Genomic DNA, 15,649 nt, shown 5'->3' on the forward strand with positions numbered 1-15,649 from the left:
TCGTACGGGTTTGAATTGGCTTGCGAAGGACGACTGAATCCAGAAACCCCTCGGTAAGTCTCGTGAAACCAAAGGAGAATAAAATGATCGGTCAGGGTCAAGAAAATGCTTTGGCCAACACGCTTTAATACATTTTTTTTCCCGTCTTGCTCTTCCTCTACATCCAGGAAATGGGGGGTGGGGGGGGGAGAACAAGAAGAACCCCCAAAAACAGTAAAATAACATGATTAAAACACTTTGCCGTTAAAAACATTTACATTTTGTACGCCTCTCGGTAGTAGTGGCCGTTACCGGCTTGCCGCCTCTCGAGCTCAGGACGTGGACAAAGTCCTCGCGGAGGAGGTTTTTTTTTTTTTTTTGTCGCCGCAAGCGAACATCGATCGAAAACCGTCCGGCGCTTTTGGGGAAACCGAGCCGTGATCTTTCTGTTCACTTTAGTGTTTTGGGGGACGGTCGTGTGAGTGTGCGTAAAAAGACTTCTACTTTGTGCTTACGGGTGTTCATAAGTTCTCGGATGTTTTTGGAGATGTGAAAACATTTCACGCGCGTCTCGCGTAGACTTCAAACTGTTATTTCCCTACAGGCGTTACCAAAAAAAAAAAAAAAAAAAAAAAGTCCAGTCTAGCTCATGTTGAATCTGCTCGGACTGAAAAAAAGCACAGGGGAGGGGGGTTAAAAAAAAATCTACAAAAATAAGTCTTTTCTACATCACCATTAAACAGGCTCATCTGTTCTTTCTCACACCGCTCAAAAGGCGTCTGGTGTGAAACTCGTCTTCCAAAGACTGATTCTCGTCAGCAGACAAAAAAAATAAAAAAATAATAAAACGATTTAAAAGCATATTTTATGACTATATGCAGGAAAGCTGAACTCAAGATCTGTGAACAGGTGCCGAACGCTGACGGGAGACGTTTCAAACATGCCGACTTAAGAGCTTGCGTGCACGCTGCATGCACGTATACGGACACGCGTAGCCCCCCCCCCCCCCCACCCAGATGCAGACAAACTCGGGGGGGTTAGGGGGGGAGGGAGAGGAGGAGGCTGCTGTCCGGTAACCTTTAACACATCTCGCGTGTCCCTGTTATTAATTAAGAAGTAAAAGGAAAGTGGGTTTGGTGTTAGTACGAGCAGAATATAAAGTGCCCCGCCACGCGAGCAGGTCGTCCCAAACGAGTGTTCGCTGCTCTGACGGAGCCATGTGACAAGTGTCTCTGTGATTCCTCAGCTCCCCCCCCCCCCCCCCCCGCTATACAAGTGACCGAAAACCCGCGAAGCCCTCCTGCTAAAATAAAGCCGTGACGAAAGCACACAAAAAAAAAAAACACCAACTCCTCCCGCACCACCGCCCCGTCGCCCTCGACAACGAGTCGCAGGTGGAAGAGTGGAACGCCTGAAAATAATCCCCCGAGTGACTGATAAATTCAAAAGTGACACGTATATGGAACGAACTGTTAAAGAAGTCGGGTGACTAGTGGTACCTTTTACTGACCATCACACAGAAAGAAAGAAAGAAAGAAAAAAGATTTAAAAAAAAAAAAAAAAAAAAAAAAGGTCGTTTGTGGAGAACCTGGGTGTTTTACAGTTAACACTGAAATGCTAAACATCAAAAGAAAAACTCGAAGCGCGGGGGGGGGGGGGGGGCTCGATGAAAAGCGCGCCACTCGGCAGCTCTGCCGGCCGACTGGGACCCGACGGCGAGACCCCCTTCAGCCGTCTAGTTTTCGTCCTCCTCGTCCTCCTCCTCCTCGTCCTCGTCGTCGTCCTCGCTGATGAGGTAGCCGCGGGCCTTGCTGTGGTGCGGCGGGGGGGAGGGAGGCGGGGACGTCTTGGAGAAGAAGGGGAGGCGGAAGGTGGGGGAGGGGGAGCGCTCCTCGCGGGTGGGGCTGCTGTTGGGGCTCTGCCGGGGGCTGATGGCCTGCAGCATGCGGCCTTTCCCTTCCTTCAGCATGTGCTTCTGCGGAGGAGAGACAGAAACCGGGAGACCACGTCGGTCCCATCAGCTGATGATCAAAAACCGTCACGTGGAAGGAGGAGACATGAAAAGACAAAAAAAAAAAACCACCTGCGCTGTGCTCATGTGTACAACTATTTTCAGAGAGTCATGTGACTGTATAACTTTTCTACCAACAGAGTTAAAAGGAAGCTTTGATCGTTTTCAACCTGGACTTTTTTTTTTTTTCTCACCAGGGGGTCTTCAACAATCTTTCAGGCCAAGGACCCCCCCCCCCCAAACTGATAGAGAGATGGAGCAGGGACCCCCTGCTATATATATATCGCATAAAATAGTGTTTTATATGAAACTGGAGGAGCGCAGGAGGCTTGGAGGGACATGTCCAGGCTCGTCTCGCGCTGCGAGTGAACCGGTGTCCAGCTTGAGAGAGCTGCTGCCGTGTCGCTGAATGTGCGCATTTCTGACCGAAAGATCAAATCTTCTGCCTCCGTTCATCCGTCCGCTACAACATGTTGGATTCATGTTAATGTGTATTTAAAGACGTTTCAATTTGTGGAGAAAAAAAAAAAAAAAAATTCAAATTTGACGGACCCCCTGGGTTTCATTTTATGACTGCTTTTCTTTCACATACGTCGACAGCTTGGAATCTCAAGCGAGACGCCGTCCGGCCCTCTGCGGGCGTCGCCGTGTCGAGACCATGGAGCGGTTTTCATGCTTTGTTCGTTTACAGACGAGTCGAAGTGATGGCACCTCTGACACGTCATTGATTTTAAAGCCTCCCTTCCCGCTGCAGCGCGTCTCCTCGGCTCTCGTTCGACCCCCCCCCCTCCGATTAAACGCGGCTTACGGACCAAACCGAGTCGGGAGTCCTCACCAGCGCTCCCTCGGGCCCGAACATCTGCAAGAAGTTGCCGATGAACTCCCTGGACTTCTCCTCCCATTTCTGGATGAGGTCGATGCTCTTCTCCTCCACCTTCTGCACGAACTCTTTGCTCTTCTCCTCCACGTCGCGTACCTTCCTCTTCACCTTGTCCACGCGCTCCTGCAGGTGGTACTTCTTCTCCTGATAGCGGGACACGAGGACAGCAAGGGGGGGGACATTACAAATACCAGCTTAGGAGGTCTGTAACTGTCACGCACGCACACACACACACACACACACACACGCACACGCACACACACACACAGGGCTTTTCCACTGCAGTGGGCGGAGAGGGATCCACTACAAATGTTTCCACTGCACCACAGAGAGGGAGAGTAGCTGTGTGCTCCTGTGAGGCTGCAGCAGGAATCTATGGCATCATTATTTTCTACAGCACGGAGCAGCTGAAGCAGGCCGACCTGGACCAGAGGGAAAACCCTGTCACAGTCTCTGTCTGTCTCAGTCTCTCTCTGTCTGTCTGTCTGTCTGTCTCTCTCTCTCTCTCTCGCTCTGTCTCTTTCTGTTTGTCTCTCTCTGTCTCTCTCGCTCTGTCTCTCTCTCACTCTATGTCTGTCTCTCTCTTGTCTCTCTCTGTCTCTCTGTGTGAGACACTCCAGAGGTCCGTTTCCTACATTGATGAAGCTGACGTTGAGTTCCTTGGCCGTGTATCCTCTCTGCAGGTTGCGTCTGACGTAGACATCGTAGTCGCGGACGATGCGAGTGATGATGTCGGAGGTGGAGATGCCCTCGGTCCGCTGGGTGGGAGCGAACATACCTGAGAAACACAGACGGGGTCAAAAAGGGGGACGACCAAAACACCTCAGCGGGTCACAAAGTGCACACGTACACATAATGTCAAGCTCGGAGCAGGTAAGACTAATTTGGTTTAATTTTTTTGTTTTGTTTGGGACGTTGTGTCGTGTCCCCGATGCTGCAACAGCTGTCTTCCATGTGACGTGGTGCACGGGAAGACACAACCAACTCTCACTTTAAGTACCAATGACACCTGTCAATTCAGTCATATGAAATCAGCAAACAAATATCTATTCATCAATCGGATCAGTCTTCAGCTGAGGGAAAATTCTTTTGAAGAAAAAAAAAAAATGCACAAATTAATATGGACCGCTGGTACATTGCTATCCTCTGAGGCAATATGAAATCACAAAGACTGTATTATTCAGGATTGATTTCCTTATTACAAAAAGAAGCTCAGTATTTTGGACCCTCAAATAGGTTTTTAATTCAAGCATGCCACACAGTGCTGCATACGTAAGGAAATAAGAAGCAGCAGTACATCCTGAGCTGCATCTTCTGGTTACTTACTCACCACCTCTCTCGGTTACTTTGTCACTCACCAGCTTCTTTAATGTGCTTGTACACGTCATCGCTGCCCGCTGAGGAGTACGGGATGTCGTCATGGGCAACAAAGTCAATCTGGAGAGATCATTACAACAAGATTCATATCCGCAAATTGCACAAAAACATGAACACACCAAAAAAAAAAAAAAAATAAAAAAAAAAAAACAGCAGGGGGCGGTGGCTGCCCTACTCCTGCTCTTGCATTCTTTAGCTAACAATTTATCAACAGTTTGCCTCTCAGTTTAAGATTTCTCTGTTTCTCTGTTCGGCTGTTATCTGGAGTGTTTCTGCGTCATCCACTCACGCGATGTCTCGTCAGAAACTCTGGCGTTAACGTCCAGGGAGCGTTCCGCACCACTTCATCCACGTAGCGGCAGTGACTGATGGCATCGTATCGCTCGTCCTCATTCATCACGGTGAAGCCTTTATATTTGTGGGTCAGGTCGTCACTACACACTGTGAGTGGGGAGGGATATTTACAGAAATTATGATTCAAGGTGGCCAAACCGTTGAGGAGGCTGTGAAGCAGTGGGCAGCGGTTTCAGAACTTCACCCGAGACCAAAAGGTCAGGAAGCAAAAACGTGTCTTTTATTGCACCGTTTCACATTTTTAGGAGGAGGACAGTCAGGGGCAGGACGTGACAGACACGCAAAGTAGCAAACAAACCCACAGGGAGACACAAGAGACTCCCACTTACCTCCAACAATGAGGTGTGTATTCGGGAAGAGGCATTTAGCCTGCATGAGAGCTCTTGCGTGACCCGAGTGGAAAACGTCAAAGATACCATCTGCATAGACTCGTACCGGTCTGTCGGCTGGACGGGACAAGAGAGGACAAGAGATGGGAACAAATTAACAAATGTGTTAAAATGGGGGGAGGTGGGGGGAGAATACAAAGAAAAAGGAGAGAGTGAAAAGATTCAGACTCACGAGGCGTTCCCCTCTTGGCCTCCTCCATGCTGACTCGCTCGTAGGGTTTAGCATTAACTGGCACCAGCTCATCTGCGTAAGGCGCGGGGTGCTTCAATCCCTAAAGCGAGCGTATCGAGATGGCTTGAGTGGTGAATTAAGTTTTTATTCTCACAAAAAATGTTTGCTGTCCACCACACTGAATCCCTTTTTCTTCTCTATTTGGACACAATGGCATCTTGTCTCTGGGATTATGCAACAACCTTTCCCGGACTATTACAGAATAAACCGACGTGACGATCAAGGGTGTTACGGCTTGTGGGTGATCTGATGAAATCTGAAATATTTGGAAACTTTATTGCTCTTTGCGCTGGCGTGCAGAGTATATATCACCGAACCTACGGGAACCGCTGGACAAACACGTCGCCAGTTGACACAGCTGACTCACCACGGTACATCTGAGGATTTTCCCAAGTCTTTCACCCTCCTCGGCCTCCCCTTTGGAGCCGTCTCTTCTTCTCTTCCTGGACAGCAGCAGCCCGCTAGAGCTCTGGGCCTCCATCTGGGGAAAAGACCGAGACAAACGTCACAAAAGGCCACAATACTTCACACACACACACACACACACACACACACACACACACACACACACACACACACACACACACACACACACACACACACACACTGCTTTGCGATGTGCCCTGGTAGGAGTACAGATGCAGCTTTACACGGTGCCTTGTGGCGGCCTTCTGGACATGAGCTTTATGTTACATAATTATTCTATACTTACAGTACAGCATACTCAGCACAGACAGGCTGTAAATCTAGACAGTTGTGGGCTTATGGCAGATGATATATACCAGGTCAACCTTGACCCAGTAACAGAGACCCCAGCTTCGACTCAAAGAACCACCAGGACACCTTGGATTTAAAAAAAAAAAAAAAGTGAAAAGCTCTCACTGACCTACAAATAAAGGTCAGCTGAAAGGATAACAAGCAAACACCACCTGTTCCAACAGAAAACGGAGAACGAACCCTCTCCTGCTTTCAACTTGTGATGCCTGCTCTGCTGGTTTTCCAAAGATAAACGCTGACTGAGATCAAGTTAACGTCACATTTGGCAACAGGACATCCCGTCCTGTTTCAACCAGAGTCAGCAGGCCGCCACAAGTGGGCGTTCTATCATATTAGATGATGATTGACTTCGGCTGACTGCGTTATGCACATAACAGCCAGCTGGATGTCTTTCCACAACCTGGCAGCACACCCTTGCATAGTTAAAGGAAACTATAAAGCAATACAAAAATCACTTCTTTCAATTCAGCCAGCTCAACATCCAGCATAGCTGTAGTAGATACCCTGATGTGCAGCTGAAAATAATTAAGTCATACACATGACTGCCTACTTTGACTGCTGATTATTTTCGCACTTTATCTTGGATCTTTTTTGTATATAAAACATCAGAAGACTTTCCAAATCACAATTTCCCCATCACCCAAAGTGAATTTGTTTATGTAGCTCCTACGGAGCCATAAAATGTGGACAAATTGTTGCTTTAAAAATGATGCAAATAAGAAATCAATGATCAGAACGGCTGCATAATAATTTTCAGTAGATAAATCAACCATGCAGAAGCAAAATGTTGACGAGTCTAAGTTTAGTGTTTTGGTGGAGTCTATAATTGTCCTGTGTATCCCAGTAAAACAGGACAGGCTTAAGATAAAAAACAAAAAAAAAAACAAATTTTAAACAGAGTTTGAGACACCTTCAAGGATCCCATCCACAGTGATTGTGTGACATGCACCCGGTCTTGTCAGACTACAGCGAAACAAAAAGGAAACCCGCATAGACCTCCTATCACAAGGGGCTCCTGTGTTGTGGTGTCCTGCCCCATTCCACACATTCCATCACAACACAAAACAAATGAAGGTCATGAAAGGGAGAGTTCGTTGTTACTGATTTAACATTGACTGGACTTCTGCTGCAGCGGTCGTGCACGAAAGTGTGACTCTGCACAATGAGGCGAAGGACGTGGTGGCCGTCCTTCGCCACGTCCCTGGCGGCGACAGCTACCTGACCCAACACTGGGCGCTTGCACAAGCGGGCGGCCCCCTGTCCCTTTCTCTTGGCAGCAGCTGAGCCTGGGAAGGCCTGCTGCGGGGCTCGCTCAAACACACACACACACACACACACACACACACACACACACACACACACACACACACACACACACACACACACACACACACACACAGCGAAGATTTACACGAACAGCACATGTCTGCACTGAAACTGGCTGCTATAATAAGAAAGCACAAAAGGACAGTGCCAAATCTTGTTTGACAAGATGCACTGCAACAGGTTGGTGACAGAGCCTGTAACCTCATTTAGTATAACAACGCCTCTCAAAGAAACCAACAAGAGAATTGCTCATGAATAAAACTTACAGTGGCTACCACTATTTAGGCTTATACCATTTTTTTTAAAACACCGATTTATCTGTTAACTACTGTTTTTGTTCATCGTCACTCATGAATATTTGACAAAGTGAAAAAGGCCCATCGCAACGTCCAAGAACTGTCTTCAAATAACTTGTTTTGTCCTGCCAACAATCCAAAACTTCAAGATAGTCAAGTTTCAATTAGATCGAATGACAATAAGCAGCAAATCCTCACAACATGGAACCAGAGATTAGTGTTGTTCGCTAAGATTGCGGAAAGTATTCAGAGTGGTATTTTTTTTTTTTTTTGGGGGGGGGGGCTGCCCCAAGAAAATGTTATATTTTCCCAAATAAAAATATGCAATTTCACATAATTTTTTGATCATTACAATTAACATGTCTGTGTATAACTTCCCCCCCCCCAAAAAAAATTGAAAAAAATCGAGACCAGATTCAATCATAAACAAGTAACAGCCAGAAGTCCACTGGGGAACAAATACAAGTATTAGACCTCGGATTGAAACCGAGGTAGTGCAAACAGCTTGCCCTGCCTTGTTCGGGAAAACCCTTGAATATATGACTGTGTGCTTCACAAATAACTCCAATGACTAATCAATGACTGAAATGGTAACGTCCATTTTCTACTGGCTGATTAGTTTCAGCTCGAGATATGTATATAGATATATCTAGATATATATATATATACTTCAAGTGAACTGCAGTTGGGAGGAAAAGACTGTGTGGACACGCAGATCCATCGAAAACGTACGTCCTCCTGTCCCGGCCCCTCCGATGGACCCCTGACCACACATTGAGAACCACGGGGGGGGGGGGGGGGGGTTCATGTCACACAATGTTCCCAAAGACTAGTTTCCCCCACGGAGCTTCAAAAGTCCCAAAGACAAACGTTATAGAAACGCACAAAGATGTGCCAAAAGTGAGCGCGGCTCAACTCGGACCTCCGACCGGTGTCCAGAACAAGATGACCGAGGAGGAGCTGGTTGTGCTGGGGACGCTGGTTGTGCTGGGGACGCTGGTTGTGCAGCTGATCCGTACAAAAAAAAAAACCTGTCTCAAATCAAATAAATCCTTTTAACCAATTCGCCGACGCCCCTGGTTTCGCGACACCAGCTACCGTTAGCTCGCTGCTTTAAGTTTGTGCCGACTTACCGTTCACTCTTTTTTTTGTTTTTTGGTCCGGATTGCTGCTTTGCAGCGGAGTGGGCGGCTTCCTCCTCTCGCACCGCGCAGCGGGGTCGCCGGCGAGCTGACGCTGCTCAGGGGCGCCGTCGGCTGGCTAGCAGGCTAAAAGCAGGCTCGCTGTCAAGTCGGCTTGGCTCCTCGGCTAACTTTAGCCGTTAGCTCGTCGATTAGCTGACACCGGTGACAACAGCAAGGACGAATAACGCGGCGCGTCCGACGGGGAGGGGCCCTCCGGTGGACCTGCTGCGTTACCGGCGAGGGGAAGGAAAAACAAAACAAACCCGCCACTACGAGGAGGACAGCGAAACTTATCAGCAATGACAGCCTGTACTACAACGCTGACAGGTCAACATCACAGGAACTACAAAACTTCGACATCCTTAAAGGAACTGACACACCGAGCCAGACGTTTCCGGGTTTGTTTTGTTGTGCTGCCTCCTGCTGGACAGACCTGGATATGACAGCAGGACCCGTCCGGAAAACGATCTGCGCTTTCTGCACATGTATGACATGCAACACGGATGTGATTAATCCACATTTCACATACAGACTATAATACAGTAATTTGCAGTTAAATGGGACTATAAACTGTATTTTTTTTTTATTTAATTTAATTTATTTTATTAGGGCCCGAGCAGCTATTGTTTTTCAAGGAATTATTCTCGTTCCTTGTTATTATTATTCTTACGTGAAGTGATTTGCCTTTTTGGAGGCTTTATCATATTCAAAAACTCATAAAAGTAGATATACATATTGTCTCCCGGAGAAAAATTTCGTATTCTGGTGGAGTCGTGAGTGGGCGTGGCCAAATGGCTCGAGGGCGCCCCCTACAGAGATGCCCTGCGGCCACATTTACCTAAATTCACTAAATCCGGTGGACACGTGTATCACACCTGGACGCACAAAAAAGTTACATCGCACCTTTACGTCAACTTGACAAGAAGTCCACCATTTTGAATTTAGTCGCCATTTTGGGCGATTCTTACGCGTTGTACTTTGTCGAACTTGTCCTCGAGATTTTGTCGCACCGACTTGAATTTAGTTTCTATGGATTGTTAACATGTTTGAGATTGAATCTTATCAAAAGAATTCGTTTTCGTCGACGCGTGTGCCCGATTTAAAGTTTGATGTTTTTAGTTTTTTTGATGATTTATTTGATTTTTTTTTTTTTTTAATTAATTTTTGATTTTGCATATATACCATTTGATTATTTTTTTTGATGATTTATTTGATGATTTAAAGTTGATGTTTAAGGTCAAGGGATGCTTGAAACCTCACGAAACGTGTGACATACATCCGGCGTGGTGAGACACATCTGACGTGTTTTGCGAGTGGGCGTGGCCAAACGGCTCGCCAGCGCCCCCTAAAGTGCAGCTCCGGCACCTAGTTTCACCTACGTGTGTGTGTGTGTGTGTGTGTGTGTGTGTGTGTGTGTGTGTGTGTGTGTGTGTGTGTGTGTGTGTGTGTGTGTGTGTATTTATTCATTGCTCTTAATTTTTTTAATTTTATTTAATTATTAATTATATTAATTATTTTTATCTTATTTTATGTATATGCATTTGTAAATTTGTTCTTATTGTGTGCACGTTTTTGCGTTTCTATGCTGCTGTGATGACTACATTTCCCCACTGTGGGATTAATAAAGTCGAAGTCTAATATTTGTTTGCTTAAGTGTGAGTAAAGATGTCACAGCACTTTGTTTTCTCATGGTTTCATGTTTATTTCTGTTATTCACTACATGGGCTGTTTTGCTGTGGAAAGAAATGTAGTAAGGCCCGTTTCTTAAGTTAGCATAGCATTATCGCAGTATAAAAACAATCCCAGTAAACTATAGCAGACTCAAAATCCAAAATACCAGGACCCTGAAACTGAAGCAGCTAAATGAAATACAGATATCATTAATGTTCTATCATTTACACCTGTGCTTTTACATGCTGCGACAGTACTTTCTGTACTTTAATGTTGACCTTGATTTCACCACATTATGTCGAAGTTATTTATTGCACACATCATTTTCAACAATGTGACTCCTTACAGGATTAATGCGAGTAATATTGATACAAGTGTGTTCATCGGAATTTGAATAAGTACTGGATGAAGCAACTTTAATCTGATCAAAGTGGAGTTTGTAGTTGTCATGTGGCTTTGGTTTAATAAAGGCTGACATCATGGTATTAGTGCTTGTCTGGATCTATGCAGGATTAACTGATAGCCTGCCCCGCTGTGCTAATATAATTAGATGAGATGAGGCAACATTATGCTTTGTACTGTATGCAGTCCTGCTTTGGCAACTAGATCTTAACTGTAATCTTTTGCTGTATGTGGGCTGAGTAAAGGTGGACTCTGTGAGTTGCCAATAGAAGATCAAATTCGATTTTGTCCAACAACAGAAAAATTCTATCCAAATATCTCCAGTGCTACATGATAGCAGTGACTTTGCATATATACCATTTGTAGCATGGGAATCAGAATGACAACGAAGCTGCCCTCAAAGTAAGAGAGCATATTCCTGCTGTAAAATAACACAGATGTGCCATCGTTTTAGAATGAAGGGTGCAGAGCTGAAAACAGTCCTCTGGAGCTGATCTTTCTGGTGTCCTGCAGAGAGCTCCAGGACCAGCTGTAATTTCACCTAAAGATCAGAGGATGACACGTTATGATAATTGACACCCTGATGGTGTTGGTAAAGTTGTGCAACAAAGCGTCTCCACATTTGCAGTAATGTAACTATTTCATAGTTTTCATTTCAAGTTTGACTTTAGATAAAAACAAGAGTTAAAAAAAAAAGAGTTAAATGTAATAGACAATAAGTTTGGGTGTTGGGTAATCCATTTTTTTAAAGCCTTGGACTTTTGCTAAACATATATTTTTTTTTATAATTTAAAGAATAAATAAATAGTCTATCAATATTCTAAGAACACCTCTTTTGTATGGCACTGTTCTATCCTCGTGTTCAGGGTGTATATCTGAGGGCTAAATTCATTGTTTTGTAAATTATAGAGTATTGCTGCAATATACACTTGAACAAGCCTACAACATGACGAAAATGTCAGATTCCTGACTTTTTTTTTTTCTCCCCAAAATCACACCTTCTGTAAAACCGATTGATGTATTTTTTTTTAGGCTGTTTGTCTCTGTGCTCAGGCGAAATAAATGTATATCATTTAAGTGAAACACATACCCTTACCCTTCTATTTTTGTCATGTGCACAGAGCAATTACAGTATGATGTTCACCATTAGCCACCTGGCAGGACCCCTCAGACTGCCTGGCTCCTTCGTGCAGCTCTTTGATCGCAGCCTCACCTGCTGGTTAGAGGGGAAGAATTTGCTCCACTGCTTGAAATGGCAAACAGGCTCTGAGCAAAATGAAAATTGAGCAAAGTTTAAACAGAAAGCGGGAAAGTTGCAATGAGGCAAATAATAATCAATTGAAAAAATAAATATTTGCCTGTACATGGCACATACACACAAACATAATAGATGATGTACCCTCGGTCAAACGGCTATTTTACAGATGCCTAAAGGAGTACAGTGAAGCTAGCAGTCTGTGAAATAAAGCTCTGTGGTCGTCACACTCGTCTATCTTTTCTACCATTTTCACAGTTCATCACCATCACTAATCCTTAATGCAATGTGTTCAAAGTTGTAGGAATGCGTGGTAGATTTAATAATATGGGCTTTCGCACAGGCTTCATCACACTACACTGTAAATCTCTTGTTTCTCACGTAATCCCACATTAGTGTGTTGATCTGACAGCACTAGAGCTTTCAAATTGGATGTATTTTATTAGGAAAATTAGTCATGACGTTATTTCCGTCTCTAACAAAACTAAGAGAATAAGACACAGGAAATAACTTAAATGAATTGTATTCTCAACATTTGTCAAAATATCTTTAAAACGTATCGGTTGATGTGTGTTCAATCTGTTCTCTCAGAAATATTTGTTTTAAAGTGACTTTTTGAGGTCACTAAACAACATCTCCCAGCATGTGTTACATTGACTTTGCACTTGGACAAGTTAGCCCATAATTCCTGCATATTTCTTGGGGACTTAAACAGTAATTGACTCAGCTCCCCCTCTGTTTTTTGACTGGCCAGGACCAGAGTTAAAAGGACATATCCAGCTGTTTTGAGGGAAAGGGTCAATTTTTACCTGCAAGGTATGTTTTGTCAAGACTTAATCTACAGTAGCCAGGTGCATGCCACTATAGTTTGCATATTTGGTTCAGAAAAATCTGTTTAGCAGCCATACATTTAAGAAATCTTTTTAATTGTAAGCATTAACTTTGCCTTGAGTGATTGGGGAAAATCGGTCTGAATGAGCCCAACAGTAACAACCAAGAAACTGGACTGCCTGAGCACCCAGTGGGTGCCCTACTGTTGCACGACTGTTTCTTGTGGCTTTTCAAGGAGACACATTTTGTTTGAAGTTGGTCTTTTACTGCTGGTTCATGCTCAGTGTACTAATGAGCTCTTCCACGTGTAGAGAAAAATACATGAGGGGTGGGGTCGGGCCTAGTTGCAGTTCACTGGCCAATGGAAAGGCTCCAATATTGATAGCAGTAGTCAGGAACAGTTATGATGAGCTGCAGATGAGACGAGAACTGGGGAGGTGCAACAGCAGGTGAGCAGGGTCAGTTTGCTTTTTTTACTCTATGACAAAAATAGCTGTTCAAATAAGGACAATTTACTTGCTTTTTATTGTTTATTTTAAATTTGTAATTCTACTGGAATCAAACAAAAAATAAAAATATTTGTGCCAGATTCTCTGTTTAAAAAGTGATTTGAAAATGTAGCACAAGGATGATTGGGAAATTTAAAAAAATAGGTCCTCTAGTATAACAGAAAGAACCTACACGGTCCAGCAGGGACTTCACAACAAACTAAAATGTATGCTGCAATTTTCTAATAGCATTTTAAAGGAATATTACTGACTGTTTTTTTCCCAAAACTTTGTTGTTTTTCAGAGTGTAACACTATTGCATGTACCTTTGTTATTTGTTTTGTGTTTTCAGTATACAATGTCTATTTGTATATTGAGCATTTGTGAATAAATTGATCTGAATGTGTTTGTGTTATTTGTGCAATTTCAGATCACAAGGATGATTTCCCAGGTGTCCCTGTCGAGGGTACTTTGCTGCCTGCTATTAATAGCAAGTGCGTCTGATAAAATGCATTATACTATTTATCATCTATCTTTATTAAAGAGTTGCCACTAACTGCATGTGAACTGATCATATAAAACAAGAAAACATCAGTCCTATTTGTTATTACTGGATGCTGAATGTGTGGTGGCATAAAGTCTCGATAACACTGTTCACACAGCCATAATTATAATTTATATTGTAGTTGCTGTGTAATACTATGCAGAGTACAGTCTTATGTTGTTTGAGCTGTATGTCTATTCTACCCTCTGTCTCCCTCCAGGTTTGCTTGAAGCAACATCTCTGGTGAGAGTGAAGAATCCAGAAGGTATTTGGATATGGATACATTTCAATTTGTCAAGGAGATAGTAAAATAAAAAAATAATTGATATTATATTTGGTTATAATTTTTTAAATATTAAATTGATATTTAGATTATTTTTCTACATATCATTTCTCTAACACAATGTACTTCTCAATTGGGATTCTAAATTAAGTAGTTCTTTTTTCCGTAACATCCCTGCTTGTCTGTTTCTCTGCAGGACTTCCAGTCAGCATCGACTCTGCTCAAGCACATGACTTCTTGACCAATTCTCGACCAAAGAGGAACATCGACCCAAAATGGTACAAAGGCAAACCTGACTTTCAGTCCTACTACCGCTTCTACAACAGCATTGGGCACATTGAAGGAGTAAGTTGAGCAAGGGTGAAATATTTTGTCTTACATATGTGGCATTCAGTTAAAAGTTCCTCTCTGGTGTGTCTCTGTTTTTCTCCATCAGCTCTACGAGATTGACAGGATCAGGATGCTGTATCAGCAGATGCGTCAATTGGAGCTGATCTACGGCCCAGACGCCTCCAGTTACCAAAATGCCATGGGTGTGCTGACCACTACTGCAGCCCCAACGACTACCACCCAGCCTCCTCCAGCTCCGGCACCAGACCCTCTGGACATTGCTCAGAAGGTCTATCTGTGTAACCCCAAGGACCCGCTGTGCAAACCTCAGATCGTCTACATGCCAACAGGGGCTGTCCCAGTACTGTGTGACCTGACACACAACCCCGTCTGCAGGCCCAAAACAGAGGAGGAGGAAATAAAAGCTGCTGCTCTGCCCAAACCACCTGCTCCCCCTCCTGCTCCCAAAAAGGCTGACCCACCTCCCCCCTCTCCCGCCATCACTACCAAAGGCATGGAGTACGACTGTGACCCATACTGGGACCCAGACTGCCTCATCGACCACCCTCCCCGCCCTATCCAAGACACAGCTGCCTCGGAGGAACACGCTGAGGAGAAAGTGGAGAAAGAGGAAGTAGCAAAGGCTGAGGAAAATGTGCCAGAAGCAGCAGACAACGAGAAGCCCGCCGACCCTTACTTTGACCCCTACGATTTCAAACGTGACTTTGATGACCCCTTGTGTTATGCTGACCCAGCTCCTGAACCTCAGTAAAAACAAAGTGCTTACGTATAGCCTCCTGTGCAGGGCAAGACTACAAGATTAAACAAGAACAAACCATAGCAAGACCATGACAGTAAAATTAGAATCTGTCAAATAACGTTTTGCAGGATCGACAAGTATGACAAACAATAAACCGGATTATGCCTTTTACTGTCCTCGTGGATAAGCGATACACACAATAAACTTTTGTCTGGAATAAATACAATAAAACATAATAAAAAAAACTATCTGACAAATGTAATCATTGTGTATTTCTGTT

The 15,649-nt window shown here is 44.2% G+C and overlaps 2 protein-coding genes across 3 annotated transcripts; one reads left to right on the forward strand and one right to left on the reverse strand.

Annotated features, from left to right (window-relative positions):
- Positions 1–531: 531 nt before the first annotated feature.
- Positions 532–8,767, reverse strand: pcyt1aa (phosphate cytidylyltransferase 1A, choline a). 2 transcript variants are annotated; one of them, XM_069706059.1, is made up of 9 exons: positions 8,755–8,767; positions 5,590–5,703; positions 5,163–5,262; positions 4,931–5,047; positions 4,537–4,688; positions 4,229–4,307; positions 3,506–3,648; positions 2,826–3,014; positions 532–1,954 (listed from the first exon to the last, which is right to left on the reverse strand). In XM_069706059.1, exons 2-9 carry the CDS (start codon positions 5,701–5,703, stop codon positions 1,715–1,717), a joined length of 1,134 nt encoding a protein of 377 aa, XP_069562160.1. In that variant the 5' UTR covers positions 8,755–8,767; the 3' UTR covers positions 532–1,714. The 2 variants fall into 2 exon arrangements, with proteins under 2 accessions (XP_069562160.1, XP_069562161.1); XM_069706060.1 differs by lacking the exon at positions 8,755–8,767 and adding an exon at positions 8,544–8,567.
- Positions 8,768–12,011: 3,244 nt separating this feature from the next.
- Positions 12,012–15,429, forward strand: LOC138625372 (uncharacterized). The gene is made up of 6 exons (XM_069706260.1): positions 12,012–12,097; positions 12,888–12,949; positions 13,883–13,918; positions 14,217–14,261; positions 14,476–14,624; positions 14,716–15,429. The coding sequence occupies exons 1-6, from the start codon at positions 12,012–12,014 to the stop codon at positions 15,379–15,381; spliced, it is 1,044 nt and encodes a 347-aa protein (XP_069562361.1). The 3' UTR covers positions 15,382–15,429.
- Positions 15,430–15,649: the final 220 nt, after the last annotated feature.

This window comes from Brachyistius frenatus, unplaced genomic scaffold (assembly GCF_029030835.1).
Source record: "Brachyistius frenatus isolate BFR_SWC_R1_liver_20210118 unplaced genomic scaffold, ASM2903083v1 Contig_61, whole genome shotgun sequence".
NCBI lineage: Eukaryota > Metazoa > Chordata > Actinopteri > Embiotocidae > Brachyistius > Brachyistius frenatus.